This window comes from Nesoenas mayeri (assembly GCF_963082525.1).
Source record: "Nesoenas mayeri genome assembly, chromosome: 12".
NCBI lineage: Eukaryota > Metazoa > Chordata > Aves > Columbiformes > Columbidae > Nesoenas > Nesoenas mayeri.
In genome coordinates, this window is record NC_137547.1 from 8,547,485 (window position 1) to 8,564,955 (window position 17,471).

General features: G+C 56.7%; 1 protein-coding gene across 3 annotated transcripts in view; it reads right to left on the reverse strand.

Moving 5' to 3' along the window:
• Positions 1 to 5,946, reverse strand: part of ACSF3 (acyl-CoA synthetase family member 3) — a 59,427-nt gene extending 53,481 nt beyond the window's left edge. For 2 of the 3 annotated variants that reach the window (XM_080352303.1, XM_080352305.1), the window contains exons 1-4: positions 5,861 to 5,946; positions 4,831 to 5,024; positions 2,045 to 2,776; positions 319 to 474 (exon numbers count right to left, since the gene is read on the reverse strand). In XM_080352303.1, coding sequence (XP_080208429.1) covers positions 319 to 474; positions 2,045 to 2,746 — 858 coding nt within the window. In that variant the 5' untranslated portion in view covers positions 2,747 to 2,776; positions 4,831 to 5,024; positions 5,861 to 5,946. Of the gene's footprint in view, positions 1 to 318; positions 475 to 2,044; positions 2,777 to 4,830; positions 5,025 to 5,420; positions 5,442 to 5,860 lie in introns of those variants that run through there. The other variant, XM_080352304.1, reaches the window with a different exon arrangement.
• Between the last annotated feature and the right edge of the window lie 11,525 nt (positions 5,947 to 17,471).

Genomic DNA, 17,471 nt, shown 5'->3' on the forward strand with positions numbered 1-17,471 from the left:
GTGCAGATGTTTCAGTGGGTGTGTGGAAGGATCCAGCTCCAGTCAGAGACCCTCAACATCATGAGGGACAGTGTAATGTTACCATTATGTATGTCACGCTTAAATAAGTTGTAGCCTCCAGAAGAGCATGTTTACCCCAGACTGAGTGTCCAACCAAATACTTTTTTTCTTTTTAACAGACACTTTGTGAACCACATGCAGCCAGTGGCTAAAGAGGCTGGAATTCTTTATGAACTTATTTCCAAAGTTGCTCTAATTACAATGCATGGGGTCTCGCTGCTGAATTTCAAAGACAACGCGTGATCCCTCCAGGCTTACCATCTGTGCGCTGAATTCGGGTAACATGATGCATGTCGCTCCCACCCAAAGAGGACAGAGCAGCTTATTGATCACCCCATGGACATGATGCAAAGGCAGCACGTGCAGGATAACATCCTCCTTCTTCCACTCCCATTTCTCAACCAGCCCTGTGGTCTGTAGAAGAAAACATACAACCCAGTGTTAGGACAGGAGGAAAAGACTCTCCCTGCTCAAAAAACCTGAGGTCTCCAGGCTCTAGATCCCCTGTGCACAGCTGGCTGCAGAAATCACAGACCTTGAACAATGCCTGGGCACAAAAATCTTTCCTTTAGGGCATAAAAATCTTTCCTTTAGGGTCAGAAGTAACAAAATTCCCACCACAACAGCAGAAAACAAGAGGAACACCTGCATCTTGTCAGTATGTCTTCATACATAGATCAAAGTCCTTCCTCATTACTAAGAAATAGTCAGCAATGATTTTAAGTAGGACCTACAAAATTATTAGCCTGCCACTGCAGAGGCAGAGTTGCCAGAAACAGGAATCAAAAGCCTAATTTTCCCAGAATTCTGTTGACACAGTTGGGACACTGACACTGGGCTTTTAGCACCTGTAAGGGATAGTCAGGAGGAGCAGAAAAGCCACTGTCTGATAAACAGAAAGGAGGCCGCATGTTAGTAAAAAATATTAGTATATTAAGCCCTTCATAGCAGAGTATTTTAGAAGCTAATTATCTCAAGTATTAGACCCCAGGCTTCTGGGTGAGCAATGCCCTTCAGAGCCCAACATTAGCAACTGGAAAGCTTATTTCCAGCCATCTAAAAATAAAAATTAAAAAAAAAAGGCACCATATGAACAGCGGAATTCAGTCATGTCATTCCCGACCCTTTTCTACAGGGCAGGGAGCAGGTTTTAGGCTTTCTGAAGACAGCGCAAAAGATGGTGCCTGCTCAGGCCGCCTCCCAAATGATCAGCATATTTGTGAGGGAAGAGATTCTTTGCCCAATATAGCCCAGCCCTGGCTCTACCCATCACCGCTCCGCACCGCTCCCATTGCTGCAGCATCCGAGTGCCCAGAACAACGCAAGCGTTCGGAATAATCTGTAAGGCACGATATATTCCCTGCCCTTTTTCCCTAATGGCATGAATCTATTGGTTGCAGGCAGCGATAACCAACTGGGGAGGGAGTCAGCAGGCTCATACAAACTTTTAATTCCTTTTGGCTCAGAGAGCTAATGGATTTTTTGCCTTGGGGACATATAGTTGAATAATGCACAGACTTCACACAGCACTGTATAGGGCTGGGCTAAATTATATTCCAATTAGGGGCAAAGATCCTTTCTTAGTCACAGTGAAGAAAAGCAAACTGCAAAGAAAGCAGTCTCTTAACAACAGGTTTCATCCCCTCTGCTTTCCAGGAAAGCAGAGAGAAGAGTCCAAAAGGACAATGTTTAGAGCCTCAAACACTCTTCAGAGAATCACAGAATCACGCTGGTTGGACAAGACCCTCAAGATTGAGTCCAACCATAACCCAACTCTAGCATTAAACTATGTCACTAAGAACCTCATCTATGTGCCTTTTAAACCCCTCCAGAGATACACCTTAAAAGCATTGAAGACTTTTGAGATACAGCCCCATGCCTCTGGGCAGAATTCAGTTGTGTGTGTTTGTAACCCCAAAACACCTCCAATGACCAAGAGCTCTGTAACCTGGCAGAAGCACTGCAGAGGGGAAGCAGCACTCACCACAGCTTGCACGTTCTCATGGGTGCTGAGGACGCCTTTAGGTCTTCCCGTCGTCCCACTAGTGTAGATTATCATGGCTCCTCTGTCTTTCCATGAGGAACAGGTTGTCAAGGGACCCTCCTCCATTGCTGCAGGATTTGCAGATCCATTGCTATGAGACCTAAGAAGCGGCAGAACCGGGACTCCCAGCTTCTCAGCACTGGGGGTTATTTTCCCCAAGAATTCCTCTGCTGCGATGACGAGAGCACTCTGCGAGTCCTCAACCACATATTCCAGCTGCTGCACTGGGTGTTTCTTGTAGAGGGGCACTGCTATGCCCCCACTCATCCAGGAAGCCCACTGGGCCACCACATACGAGGCATCATTGGGACATAAAAAGGAGATCCTTTCTTCCTTCAAGTCCCTGCTGGAGCACCCCAGAGTCCTACAGATCTCCTGGGACAAGCGCAGGCTCTGGCTGAGAAGGTCCCTGTAAGTGTGCTCACCGTTTTGGTCAATGATGGCGATTTTATCACCAAAAGCCAAAGCCCTAGTGAAGACGGGGGTAATGTCACCACTGTGGGCTGCCCGAGCAGTTTGCAGAGCCCTGTGGGGACAGCTGGCCCTCTGCTGCCCACACAGTCCCCACCTGCCACGGTGCAAGTCCCTGATGAGGCATCGAAGGGCTCGGCTCGCTTGGGGGAAGAGCAGGGAGACCAGCATCCTGCCAACACCTCTTGTTATGGAGCGATTCTGCAGAAAGCAATTATAGGAACAGATAAGTACATGCAGCAATTACCCAGGGGGTTATTCCCACAAAGGAGAAGTGGCAGCTTTGAGTTGAATAATGCCCACTGTATTATTAATGTTTATGCTTCAGACTGCTGCATCCCCAGTGCACTAAGCCCTGGTCGGATGGAACAGGAGACAGAGACCCTTCCCTATGTGGCCTCTGTGTCCCCCAAAACTTAAATTATGAAACAGTTTTCATCAATCAGTAATATTAGGACACTAAGTAGTGGCTACTTAAGGTGCCACTCAAACTCAGTGTGACCAGCAGCTGAGGAAATTAAAGACAACAATCCCTAGCTCTCAATTCACAGTTTCCACCACTGTGGTGAAACATCACCTTGCTCTGTGCTTCGAGTTAGGCAGCACAGAGCTAGACATGAAATCCAGGTCTCCTCAGGTTTGGTCCAGTCAAGATCATTTCCTGCGTGAGCTTTCCTTTGAGCAGCAGCACAGCTGAGTACAGGAACGTGCCCAAACCCTCCCACCTGATGGATCATCCATCACTAACACCGCTCCAGCTCAGTTGCATTCTTACGTGACACAGCAAGCTATTCACAGCAAACAGCAGCAGGGAAGTGCGGTCCTGCACACCCTGACCTGGGGGTTTGGTACTTCTGAAAGTACCAACCTGGCAGCTGAGCAGAGCATTGGGACAAGCTCAGCTCCACTTGATCTGAGCCCAGTCTAACAATCACCCCGGTCACTCCGCCAGAGCGATGACACAATGCACAGGGACATTGCAACACAGAAAAATCTCCAAAAGGGAACAGGGAGATGTATCAGTGCCAGTAAAGGTTTTACAGGAAGACCATGGCTGGTACAAACGTCCCACATTCTGCCTTTGTGCTTAGACAGCACGATGACATCAACCTGCTCACTCATGGGAGAAGTCAGCAAAAAGCCCCTTGTGGTGACTGGTAAGAAGTCCCTGAAGCTCTGAAGTTTGCTCTTCACCCCTTTTCATCACCCTCTCCTTTTGAAAGGGAAAGATTTGTGTCATAATATCAGACAGTATGTGAAGCATCTGGGAAAATGTTAATGCACAGAGCAAATCCCACCAGAATATAACCGGGAGATGGGAGCCCTGGGGACCACGGGAACACTCTGCAGGGGAGATCGCTGGTACCGCAGAGACAAGGCGAAAAAGAAATAAATTGAGAGAACTGAAAATATGCCTCAAAAGAATCCTGACCCCCCTTTGGACAGAGCCTGGAAGCTCAGCAAGAACAAGCACCCTTGTTGTACAGAGACCGTCGCCGACACCAACAGGGGAGCAGAGAAGACAGAACAGAGCTGTCATAGAAGAAAAAAGGACTTTAGTGCACACCCTGGCTAACGGTTGCTAGTAAACGTCCCCCCTGAGGCATCCCTGGAGAGATACTGTGACAAGAGGACAGAGCCAAAGGATGACAACTTCTCCCTTGGTAAGAGTGTATGTGACATTTCCTCAATGCTGGCAATAATGACTTGATTAAAAAAAACAAAACAAAACAAAACCCAACTTTGTTATCAGTGCCTATTAGTGGAGCTAATATCCTCAACTCAAATATCCTCCCAGCTCAGCTCAGCTTCCCACCATGGGGAGGAGCTGAAACAAAAAGGATCCCAAGAACTGGCAGCTCAGGGATGAGCTGAACATGGCTCAACCCAGCTCAGGCTGCTCAGACAAGGGGTTATTTTTGCACAGATGTAGCTGACAGCCCTGCAGTCTCTCCCATCCACCTTCAGAGCATTTCCCCAGCCAGACACTGGCTTTGCACATGTTTTCTTTTGCATATCGACCTCAATTTCTGCTTCTGCAAAACAAACTTGTGATTTACTGCGGAAACATCTGGTAGGGGGAGAGGCTTTAAACCCAGAGCGTGGTAACCAAGTACACTCATGACATACACCATCAGGATGGAAAAAAACCAAAACAGGTCATGACAAAGCTCACATGACAGATTTCCATTTCTCTGTAGGGACTAAAATATAAAATAAAGTGAGAACACCATGCGTAACATAAACCAACTCACCTCACTCTGACCTGTGCCCAAGGTCAGCTCACTGGTGAGATGTCAACACTCCAGTCATTAAGAGGGGCGTTAATTGGAAGCAACCCTTCGCCAGGATCCCGCTACGCTCCGGGCCAGCACAGTTAAGTGCACTTGGCATGCTCACTGTTCCTCGCACTGCTCTGGAGCAGGTGTTAGCTGCTGCTTCAGAACAGCTGCTTCCAAAAAAAAAAAAAAAATTAAAAAGAAAACCACATTATCCCCTTTTCACCACAGCAACAGTCTGGATTTAATGGAACAATAACCAGCAGCACCTTCAGCCAGGCCTGGGTGTTTATGGACTTCATAGAACAAGTGTTGACGGGGTGTGTACAGACTCACAGACACTCAGGACAGGGTGAATTAGCACCAGGGGCCGTTTTCTTTATCTGCCTGTTGCTCGGGGGTAACTGGGACACACACACACACACACACCTGCCCCCCCCAGCACAGCACACATTTTTCGCTGGGGGCCCTGGGGTGGTGGCAGCAGCACAGCAGATCAGCATTTGCTGCCTCCACCTTCACCCCCTATGGCTAAAATAAGAAATGAAAGGGGCTGGGGAGCTTACACCAGCTCCTGGCACCACCAAACCACCGCAAAGCACGGCGGACCCCAGACCCGCCATCTCCCCGAGGTTCTATTGCTCTCGCATCCCGGGCAGGGATTCCAGCTCCAGCTCCCTGCCCCGCACGTCAAACCCAGAGCAGCAGCAGGAAAATCCATCTTTCCCTCATTTCCCAGCAACAGCGGGCGAGGATCGGCCCCACCAGGCCCTCACACCCGCTGCGAGCCCCCGCCGGGCCCGGGCTCACGGGACGGGATGTTTATTATGTTGTAATCAAAGCCACCACTAATCGCGGCACCGGGCGGGGGGGACCCTCCTACCCCCCACCCCGGGGTCCGAGCGGGGAGCAGAGCGGGCCGAGGGCACCGGGACACGGTTCGGTTCGCCCCGGCTGACGGGACGGGACAGGCCGGGCCCGACCCACCGCCTCGGCGGGGCCTCACCTGGCGGCGACACCGCGCCGGGGACCGGTCCGGCCGCGAACGGGCTCCGGCGGAAACGCGGCACCGCGGCCGAACGTTCCCCCCGCCTCGCACCCGTTTTATGGGGATTTGGCCCCAAACCGCCCACTGGGGGCGGGGCTCGGCGGCGCAGCGTGCCGGTGACGTCACTGCGTCCCCCGGCGGCGTCACCACGGTGTGCTCTGATGTCATGGCGGTAAATGGCGTCATGGAGCTGCAGCCCTGCCCGGGGGTGCCAGGCTCATGTGCCAAACAGCTGGATTTGGGCAGGGCTGAGGAATGGCCTGGGCCCCTCCTGGGCGTGGACAGGCATCCTGGGGACACACAGACATCCCAGGGATGCACAGACATGCTGGGGACACACAGATATCCCAGGGACATATAGACATCCAGGGGACACACAGATATCCCAGGGATGCATAGACATCTCATGGACACAGATATTCTGGGGACACACAGGCATCCAGGGGACGCACACAGAGGTCACCACACTGCCACATGGCAGCTGAGCTGAATCTCTCTGGCCATGGCAGCACTGCGTTCCCCTCCCATTCCAGCCCTGGCCGTATCCCACTCGCCAGGCCGGGCTGGAGCACAGCCCCACACCAGGGGCCGTGGCACAGGACATCTGGGTGGCACCGACACTGCCACAGCCCCATGGCACCAAGCAGAAACCCAGCCCAGTTTAGTATTTTCAGCCAGTCCCGCTGCAGATTTGCATTCACCTCTGCAGCAATAGGAGACGTGTGGGATGCACCCAGGGACACAGGGCTGCCAACACTTCCCCTGGCAAGGCCTGACACCCATGGGTGATGGCACAGTGGGGAAGCCTTGGTGGGATGGAGCAGGACTCCCCACATGGCACTGCCAGCCTGGTACCAGGATGCTGCCGGTCCAACAGAGGCATGGGCAGCGGGACTGCCTCTGCATGGTTGAACGTGGCCCTTGTGCCGTGCAAGCCGCCATGTGTCAGCCTACCTCTGGTGGCACGTGCCCTGGTGCTGTCCCCTCCCGGGCCCCGCAGCCCGCTCCTCCGCTGTTTTTCCACTGTTGCGCAGTGGTGCATGAAGTGGGGCAGCCGGGGTGACCTCCACCCACCTCCCTCAGGTGCGTTTCCACCAGGGCCAGGACCGGCAGCCCAGCCAGGCGCAGCGGGGCTGGGAGCGGAAACGGGGACAGGAGCCCAGCTCGGGCAGAGCCCGGCCATGGCAGGGGGGAGGCACCAGCCCTGTGCCAAACGTGCTGCATGGCACCCTGTTGCACTCCTCCTTGCAGCACAGCTCCCCGCTGCACAGCTCCCTCCCCTTTGCATAGCTCCCTCCCCATCGCACATCTCCTCACTGCACGGCTCCCTCTCCATTGCACAGCTCCCTGTTGCACAGCTCCCCGTTGCACAGCTCCCCGTTATACGGCTCCCTTCCCATTGCACATCTCCTCACTGCACAGCTCCCTCTCCATTGCACAACTCCCCGTTGCACAGCTCCCTGTTGCACAGCTCCCTGTTACACGGCTCCCTCCCCATTGTACAGCTCCCTGTTGCATGGCTCACCATTACACAGCTCTCTCCCTGTTGCACTACTTCCCGATGCACAGCTCCCCGTTGCATGGTTCCTCATTGCATGGCTCTTTCCCTGTGCAGCACCCTCCCTGTTGCACAACTCCCTGTTGTGCAGCTCCCAAGTGCACAGCTGTTGCATGGCTCCCGGTTGCACAGCTGGTCCCCTATTGTACAACACCCTCCCCATTGCACGACTCTCTGTTGCACAGGTTCCCACTGCGCAGCTCCCCATTGTCTGACTCCCCAGTGCACAGCTCCATGGTGCATGGCTATTGCTGTGCTGCCCTGCAGATGTGCCCTGCTCCTGCCACCACTGCTTTCATTCTCGTTTTTACACTTGCCATCTGTCACCAGCCTCTCCCACTTCCCGCAGGCTGCAGGGATTAACCCCCCTGGGTGGGAGGAGCAGGGGTGTGTGCCCACAGGGTGTCTCTGGTGACAGTGGGGTGCCATCGTCCCCAGGGGCTGATGGGGACAGGATGCATGGGGTGGAGACTGGGCTACGACAGCCATGGATGCATGCACCAGGCAGGATGCTCCTGTGTGGCCCCTCTGGATTGTGCAGGGACACCCACCCTGGCAGGGTGACAGGATCGTGCTCCCCCCTGACCGCAGCGAGCTGCCGGGCCAGCTGGCTGTGTGTGCAGCAGATGTCCGCCCCGAACCACCCTCTGCCGCCCCGTCCCCTGGCACCTGGTGCCCACCGACCATCTGGAGTCGGCCACATCTCTGGAGACGATGCTCAGCCCAGGCCACAAGCAGCACCCGGCCACCAACCGCCATCCCGGGGGCTGCAGGGCCAGATGATGCTCCCCAAGGCTGGGGGGACAAAGCTGCTCCCTGACAGTGCTATCGCCAGAACTAGGGGAGCAGGTTGTGTTTTATTTAGTTTATTTAGCTTATATAGCAACTGCAATGCCAGCTCACCCTTTGGCTGCATGGGGGGGACACGTGGCACCCAGCCCTGTTCTGTGTATCGGGGTGGCAGGGACACCCCATCAGGGAGGGGATCAGTCCAGATGTGCCATCACAGCTGGGAGCAAAACACCCAGTGCCTACAAAAGCTGAGATCGGAGTGCACCGTAGCCCTGCCCGCTCATGGGCCCCCTCGCCCTGGGCTGACGGGGCTGTCTCCATGGTCCCCCTGACAGTGGGATGTCTCCAGGCTGTCACCGCAGTTCCTCACCCTCTCCCAGATGGGTGTAAGTCCCACAGCCTGCACCCAGGAAGGTTTTCCACTTGCTCCCCCCCACCCTGCCTTACCCAGCTCGCTGATTAATTATGGATCCAGCAGAAAGCTTTTATTACATTAGCGTTTACTTGTGGCAACATCCGTATTTATTAAAAAAAAAAAAAAAGGAAAGTAATTACTACAGTGGTGTAAACACCACAAACACCACTGGGTTACAGTGAGTGCAATGTTCAGGGAGAGTGCCATGGCTACTGGTGGCTCCAGCCTGGTGGGATGGTGTGGGATGAGATAGGGTAGGATGGGTTGGGACGGGATAGGATGGGATGGGATAGGGTAGGATGGGGGCACCAGGTGCTGCCCCCACAGTGCTGCTTGGAGTGAGGATGGAGCATAATGAGGCAGGAGCCTGTTTGTTCATCCTCACTGGGACACAGGTGGCCATGTCTCCAGCTCTGTCCTGTTCCAGCCTAAGTGGGGACAGAGCCAGAGCCTGTGCTGAGGTCCACGACTGCCACCGAGGAGGGAGTAGTAAACAAGGTGGAATGAAACATTTGTTCTCCCTCCATATGCCGATGCCTAATCTCCCATCCGTGGCCGTGCCTTGTTGCTTCCCAGCCCCCCTAATCTGCTCCCCACCAGCTGGCGGAGGGTCAGCACTGGGGCCACCGGCCGCTGCCGCAGCCACGTGCCGCACAGCATCGGCACAACCGGGAGGTTGCCGCCATGCAGGTGGCCAGGCTGGCTCGGCCATATGGTTGGAAAAAACAGATTAACTGTCCCTATTTTGGGGTTTAACCCCTGTGCTGCTCTGCAGTGGCAGGAGAGCATGAACCAGGAGATAGGGTCCTGCTACTGTCCCCCTGTGCCTGCATCTCACCCAGCACGAGCATCCACTGCTGGAGCCGCTTCCCACACCAGGGTAACAGGGGACAGGCCAGTCCCTGGGGGCTCACGGGGGACGCGATTGCCATTGGGACTCCCTGGGGACAGGAGCAGCTCGAAGACGCTCGTTGTGAAGTGGAGCCGTAAGTGCCTCCTGCGTCACGTGGCGAGGATAAGTGCAAAATGGCCCTATTATGATAATTGCACAAAATTATGATTGATGGAGATTAGCTGCTTATTTGAAAAAATGGCAGGCGCACGTGTGACAAGGGCAGGCCAGGGGATGGGGGCACGGGCAGAGGGACACACTGGGATGGCTCCTCGGGCTCTTCCTATGGCATGGACCCTCATGGTCACCCTGGGAGCTGATGCAGCCATGGCTGGGATGTGCCACCATGTGGGGACACCGAGGGCTGCATGGCCCCATCCTGCCCCGTCCAAGGTTCTTGGTGTATCTTGCCAACCCCATTAACCGCAGCTCTGATTAGGGGGTGAACCTGTGAAACGGTGACAGCAGGAGGGTCTGTCTGTGCCATGGCCAGTGCTCCTGGTGCTCTGCCCCACTGGGCTGTGCCATGGGCCTGGTGACAGGGCAGGAGCAGCCCTGTAAATGCAGCTCTCAATGAATGACTTATTTGGGGTGAAGCTGAGCAGAGTATTGGGTGGCTCTGAGCTGGCAGCCTGTCCTCTGCCTCCTGCCTGGCTGTGCCCACCCGTGTCTGATGGCCTCAGGGACCCTCCTGGCGCGTTGGAGCAACCTGGGCTACAGTGGGTGCTCAAGCCACGCTCCTGCTTTTGCCTTCGAAAAAACACCGAGACCAGGAATTTGGGGAAGAAAAGCCAGAGAGGCTGTATGGCTACGATGCCGATGGCTGGTGGGATGGAGCTCTGGCACGCCAGCGCTGCCGGGGCCAGGATTCCGCCATGGGGTGAAGACACCACATTGCATGAGGCTGAGGTGGCTGTGCAGGGTGGCACGTGGATGGAGGGCACCCCAAAACCACCCACCCATCACTAAAAGTCCCTCCTCCACTCTCCCCTTCCCAATTTCCCCAGCCCCCCTGTGTGGCAGACGGATGCTGGGTAAGAGGTGTGTCTGCCGGAGCCACGCTCGCCACGCAGCATCACCCAGCCGGGCTGGTCCATGCTCGCCATACCCGGGATGGGCTCTCCCGGCTGGGCTGGGGGCACCAGTGGAGACAGATGGGGCTGGACCTCTCCATGTGACACTGGCACCATGGCCAGGCTCTGCCAAGGGACAAGGATGTCACCCAGCTGGCTGTGGCGAAGGGAAGGGGCCCCCAGCGCATCCCCCATCACTGGGCACGGCGAAGCCAGCTCTTGTCTCTGCCGCTTTCCCCTTTTCCTCCTCCCCATTTGGCTTTTGGCAGCGGAGCTGTGGTGGCGGCTGGGGCACACGGTGCCGGGGAAGGGCTGCCAAGTGTCGGCAGCCCCCCGCCGTCCCCGGCCCCCCGTGCCAAGGCTGGTGGCTGGCAGAAGGGCTGCCTGTGCCTGGCAGGGCTCCGGCAGCTGCGGGAGGATCCCTGTGCCGCGCTTGCTGCCAATTTCCCTGCGAGCTGGCACCACAGGCTGCTCCGGAGGCACCGGCGGAGAAAGCTGTGGAGGACGGATTGTGAAAGGGACAGCGGAAAAAAAAATAATGGACACATGCCATCGCTGGAGCGGCGAGGCTGCCAAAACACCAGCAGGCAGCACAGGGCCAAAACCCGCCAGCGGCAGAGAGGAGGGTCTGGCAGCCCATCCCGGCGCGGGTGCATCGAGGACAGGCAGCACGGCAGAGGCACAGCGCGGCTGAGGCGGGACAGGTAGCAGATGGTGGAGCCGGAGAGGAGAGAGGTATTTGCCGTCGTTTTAAAGGCTGTGTGTGTGCATGTGTTTACTGCTGGGGCTGCCCATGGCCTCCCCGGCCATCCTGCAGCTCTCCTGCCCGTGGCCTGCCTGCCCTTCGCTGCCTGCAGCCGCTGCCTGCACAGGCAGGCGAGAGCTTTGGTGCCGGTGGCTGCAAAGGTGGCTTTGCCGTACCCTGGCCACACACAGGGAGGCTGTGGCTTTGTCTGGTTGGGCTTTGTCTCCTGCGGCAGTGCCGGGAGCCGCGTGGGGCGGCCGCGGGGAGGGTGGGAACCGAAGTCCCGCCAGCGGCAGGGCTGGTATGCGGGAACTGTCCCCTGCTCCCAAATGGGGGCTATGGCCAAGCTGAGCTGGGTGGCTGGAGAAGGGGAGCATGGGCAGGGAGACCTCAGCACCCACTGCCATGCTGGGCAGGAGGAGGAGGAAGAGGGAAAGGTTGAAGGACGCTGGGGAGAGCTGCTGGGAAGCTCATAGTCCTGTGGCCTCACAGGGGTCACGGCCACGGAGTGGTGGCTGCAGAGGCTGGGGCTGGCTGAGGGGTTTGGGGGTGCAGGTGGGTGTGAGGAGCCGTGGGGACAGGGCTGCAGGGTGCAGGGCAGAGCCTCTGCCTAGCAGCACCGGTGCTGGCGCGGGTCGGTGACAGTGCTGCCCACGCCATGGTGCAGGAGCAGAGTTGGAGCCGGCAGCGGACGCTGGTGTGTCAGGTGCACCGTGACTTCAGAGCTCCACCAGCACCCATGCCAAGGCAAAGGGCTCCAGCTGGGCCTCCTGGCTCCAAACCTGGGCACCGGGGGAAGGAACTGGCACACCTGATTGGAAAGAGATCTTGACTATGTCAAGTCTCTGCAGCACCCCGACTCCTGCCTGCTGCTCTGCACACCTGAAGGAGCCAGGCTGTGCCAGGGATGTCTTCTCTGCACCAACACCCCCAGGACAAACCTTCCTCAGGGTCCCTGCCCCCCAGCACTCATTGCTTGCAGGAGCCAGGACAGGGACTCAGACCCAGAGACACTGCTGCATATGGCTTTGAGGGCATCAGCATCTCCCTAGGAGGGATGTGGGATGAGGAAAGAGGAGCCATCCTGTCCCACCCTGTCTCCTCCCATCCCATCCTATCCCACCCCACCCCAACCCCTCCCATCCCATCGCCTCCCATCCCACCCTATCCCATCCCGTCCCCTCCCACCCCATCATCGCTGGTCACACTGGTCCATGCCCGCCTGCCCCACAGCCAGGCCGTGCATTGCAGCTCTGAGCTGGAGGAACAGTTCTGCCCACATCAGATATTGGGATTAAACACGGCGCCCTGCTTGGTGATGGATTGCAGCTGTGTCCCCAAAATGTCCCATGGAGATGGATCAGAAAACATCCCTCTAGCAGCCGGACAGCACTGCCACAGCCCCCCCATGTCATGCAACCCTCCCAGGGCTGCCCTTCTCAGGAGGACAAAGCCCCGCGCCCGCCCCATGCCTCCCATCACAGGGCCGGGGGGGCAGGAACGCTCCCCATGCCACAGGACGCTTCCCCCGTCTCCCCCTCTTCCTCATTTTCCTCCATATTTCACAGTTCCTGCTTCCTGCACAAGGCGGGGGTCTCCTGGGACCCCAGCCAGATGTTCTCCGCAGCACACCACATTGCTCTCCTAATGAAATATTCATGGAGCCTCTCCGCCTTTCGCCACAGAAGCCTTCTGCAGCTCCCAGCCATGGCAACGCCGCGCCGGCAGCATTCCTGCAAAGCCGCCCGCGGCTCCCGGCCCCCAGCTTCCCGCTCAGCACCTTCACACAGCTCCTCCTTCCTCCTCCTCCTCCTCCTCCGGGCAGTGCTGGAGGGGCGTCGAGGCATCATCCAAGGCACAAACAGTGGGGACACTGGTGATGCTACATGGCTGTCACCCACACCAAGGACAGGTCCATCTGTGGCTTAGGGGGCTGGCAGGTGGGTGCACACCCCAGGACAGAGGGGTCTCACCCACCTCCTGCCAAAACCACCCCCAGGGGTGACAGAGCCAGAGGCCTTGTTTGCCAGCATGGCTCTGGTGCTGTCACCGGCTCCCCGCCAGCATTAGCGATGCTGTGCACTATAATCCAATTAGGTTGTTTATGCAAATAATCAGGTTTTATGTTTTGGTAAAAGGCTTAAATAACCTTAATCAAAGTGAAAAACCTGATTTCATCTCCAGCAGGGACTGCAGTTTGTGGGGTGGCGGGCAGGACACCCAGCCCAGCTTGTGACAACCTGTCCAGCTCCTGACACCCTTCCTGGCTCACACATGCCCCTGATGACCCCAGGATGTCCCAGGGGCTCAGCACCAAGGACCATGTAGAAGATGCTTTGCCCAAGCCCAACGCTGCCAGAGGGTCTGAGCTGTCATAGGGGGTCCCAGTGTCCTTCGGTGTCATGCCCTGCAAGCCCCAGCTTGCTCCTATGACTTGGGGGGGGCAGGGGTGAGGGTTCCTTTGCTCACAGCCACCCACTCAGTAAGCCCGTGGGGGCTTCCTTGCCTGAAGATCATTAACTGAAACTCCAGAGGCATTAATCACCCAGAGCAATAACTCCAGGAGGGAAGGGCAGGTGTGGGGTGGGCATGGGGAGCAGTGTGAGAGTGCTGGGGTGCGGGTTTGCTGTGCCAGCTGGGGACAGGGGGACACGTCTTTGCCACAGCCACCTCTGGGGCTCCCTGCTCCAGGCGCTGAGCAGCTGACCCTCCAGTTCTGGCCCCCCAGGGTCCCTTGTCACCACAGTCCTGTATGTGTCCATAAACATGAGAGCATCACCCTGCACCAAGGCATCAGGCTGGGGGGATGCAGGAGACGTCACCCAGCGACCGGTCCAGCACACTGCCACCATCCTACCTGGTGTCACCCATCTGGGCTGCACTGACAGCACCAGAGCATCCCAGTGCAAGGAGGAAATACCAGCAGCTCCAGCTCGGGTCAGGCGTGGCAACACAAGGTGGTACAGGGGACGATGTCACACTGTCCCTGCACCCACTTGGGGACAGGCACGGTGAGGCAGGGAGCAGGGCTGGCTCTGGAGGGCTGTGCCTGCCGGCGCTGCCTCCCTGCACACCCTGAGTTTCTAGCAGAGTAATAAGCTATGCATGTAGTGTAGAAACAAAACATGTTCCGCAGAACAAATGATGTTAATTTGCTGAGAGGCTCTGAAGCTGAGTATTAGCGAAATGCCTTGAGGGAGAGAGCGGCAGCTGTGCTGGAATTAATGGCAACGTGCCGAATTAGCACCGCTATGCATCATAGTCAGAGGGAAAAATTACCGGAGAGAGAGGGAAAAACAACCTCTTCCGTGTGCCAGCCCTGACCCTGTGGCATGCTGCGGAGCGAAGCCAGCCATGGCGGGTCCCAGCACCCATGGGTGCCCTGCCCAGGGACATGGCATGGAGGCTGCTTGCTCTGAGCTTGGTGGCCTCCTCTGTGAAGGTGTGTCCTCAGGAGTGCCCAGCATTCCTCGGGGATACTCTGCATCCCTCCAGGGTGCTCAGCATACCTCTGGGGTGCTCAACACAGTGCCAGGGTGCTCAGCATCCCTCTGGGATGCTCAACATCCTCTGGACCAAACCATGCCATTACATCCCACCCTGCTCCAAGGGACTCTCTCCTCCAGGGTCTGCATCCCTGCTGCTTCCTCATTCCTTCCCCTCCTTTCTGGGGGTTATTTATCTCCTTGTCTATTTATTTCTTCTGTTTATTTCTGGTGGTTGAGTGTCTAAAGTCTGGAGATCCTCATTGATTCCTAACGATGCATCTGGCTTGGGCTCCACAGCCTCCTCCAGAGCATTCATCTTCCTTCCCACTGCCTTCCGGCCGGCCGCCTGCCACAGCGTGTCCCAGCGAGCGGGAGCACGCTGCGGATTGTGCATTACCTCTTAATGGATGGTTCCAGTAACGTCCACGCCTCTGATGAATATTTAACACCAACATCCATCTCTGCTGCCCAGCAGTGGGGGTCGGTTTGACTGGTCAGAGCTGCAGAGCTGGTTTTGGTGCTGCCAGTTCTCACGAGAAAATGGGCTTAGTCCCTGTGTGGCTGAACCCACGCCTGTGTAGACACTCGTGAGCAGTTAACCCAGCAGAGACTGGCTGGCTACATCCTAAGCTGCTTTTCCTGGGGACCCCTCATCATCCCGCATGTCCATTGCAGTCCGCAGCTGCTCACCCCCAGCAGTTCATTCCCGGTGTGAAACATCTCCCTGTTTGTCCTGTCACCCTCAGCCTTTTCTCCTGTTTTTGCCTCTGCAGATCCTCACGGGTGCCACCTTCCTCCAGGGATGAGGCCACACTGGACGGGGCAGCCCTCAGGTGTCACCGTGCCACTAAGCCCTGTCACAGGATGGTCCTGGGGCAGGGACTCACAGCTGCCTGTGCTGTGGGACATGCGATGTGGTGGATGCAGATGTGCCACCGATCTGGTCCTTGCTGGGATGTGCCAAGAACTGCTGGTCCCCAAACCCACTGGGACATGGTGATGGAGAACGGAACTCCCCTGGGTTTCAGCATCACCAGGAGCACGTCCAGGCAAAGGAGGAGGTTTGTCCATCTGGAGGTTTATCCATCCGAACACCAGGACACGTGGAGCTTTACCAAACATGCTCAGGCTCTGCTGGCTGCCTTGCGGGCCAGGATTCAGCCTGGGGAGGAGAAACGTGTTTGCAGCCACGCTCCAGACCACAGGAGCCCAGGAGGCTGATGGTGGCATCACCCAGCCGGACTTGCACAGACCCACCACTGGAACCTGCTCTGCTGTCCTGGGACACCATCATTCCTCACCCCACTGCCCCATAGGGATGCTCCAGGGTCACTGGTCCATCCCCAGCTCAAACTGGGAGCTCTGGGTGCTCAGGGCTCATCTCTGCAGGACGATGCCATCCCACCTCTCCATCCCCGGGCTGAAAAACCTTCTGACCCCGTGGGTTTTGGAGCAAGAGGGATGAAGCGGGAGGAGGATGTTGTGGGTGCTGAGGGTGCTGCGGGTGTCCAGGCACGGCAGCGGGGGCTGCCGGTCACTGCCAGGTTACATCTGCCGGGGCACGCAAGAGTGACTCCAGATGCATTAGAAGTGCCGTGCTCCAATTTCAATTTCATCGTCTCACAATCATTTTCAGGCTCCTCTTAGTGCCACATTAACGAAGCCTGCTCGTTTGAATGCATAATTAGCCCAAGCATTCTACCTCGCTAATTTCGAAGCAAGAGCGGGGGGGCGGGGGGGGGAATTTGCATATTAATTTAGCAGAGGGAGAGAAAAATTGTTTACCACTTGCTTCTTGCTGTTGATCACAGCGGACTTAACTCTTTCCCGGGTGCCATCTGGAGTGGCAGAGCCGGGTGCTGGGCCGGCACGTGGGACGGGACGCAAAGGTTACGAGGCAGCAATTAAATCCTCCCCGTGGTGCCAAGACTGGCCAGACCACCCTGCCTGTGCTACTGGGAGCCAACTGGGGGCGCTGGGGCTGCAGCCTCTAGGAACACAGAGAAGGTGAAGGGTGGCCAGGGTGGAGGTGCAAGCCTGGGGTGCAAAGTGCCATTGTCACCCCTACCCAGGGCATCAAGGTCTGTCCCTGTCACCCTTAGTGAAGCTGGTGCAGTGCCAGGTGCAGCTCAGGGATGCCCAACAGCATCATTCCCCCTGGGTCCATGCAAAGTCTACTCTGCCACCCTCACTGACATCCCCCTTGCTTCTTAGCATCCCCCGCATCTCCCTTGTTTTTTAGCATCACTCACCCATAATATTAAGAATGTCGGATGCTTACATGTGCCAACCCCCACAGCCCTTTACAATAGGGTGGCTCATGGCATCGCTGTGCCCGTGGACACGATGCACGCACACAACACCCACAGGCTGGGGTGGGTGGCCTCGCTGAGCACCGACAACTCTCTACAACCCCCTACTGCCATCTCCCTTTGTTTGGGAGGCTGTGGGCGTCTCAAGCTGAGGTTGGAGGTAATTTGTCTGTCTCCTGCAGCGGGCTGTCATCTTGCATCTGTGAACCAGTTCCATTTGCGCTGCCATTAAAAAAATCGCAGGTCTGATAGGTAGTAAAAAAAAATTTGTAGAAAGGAGAAAAACCTCTCAAA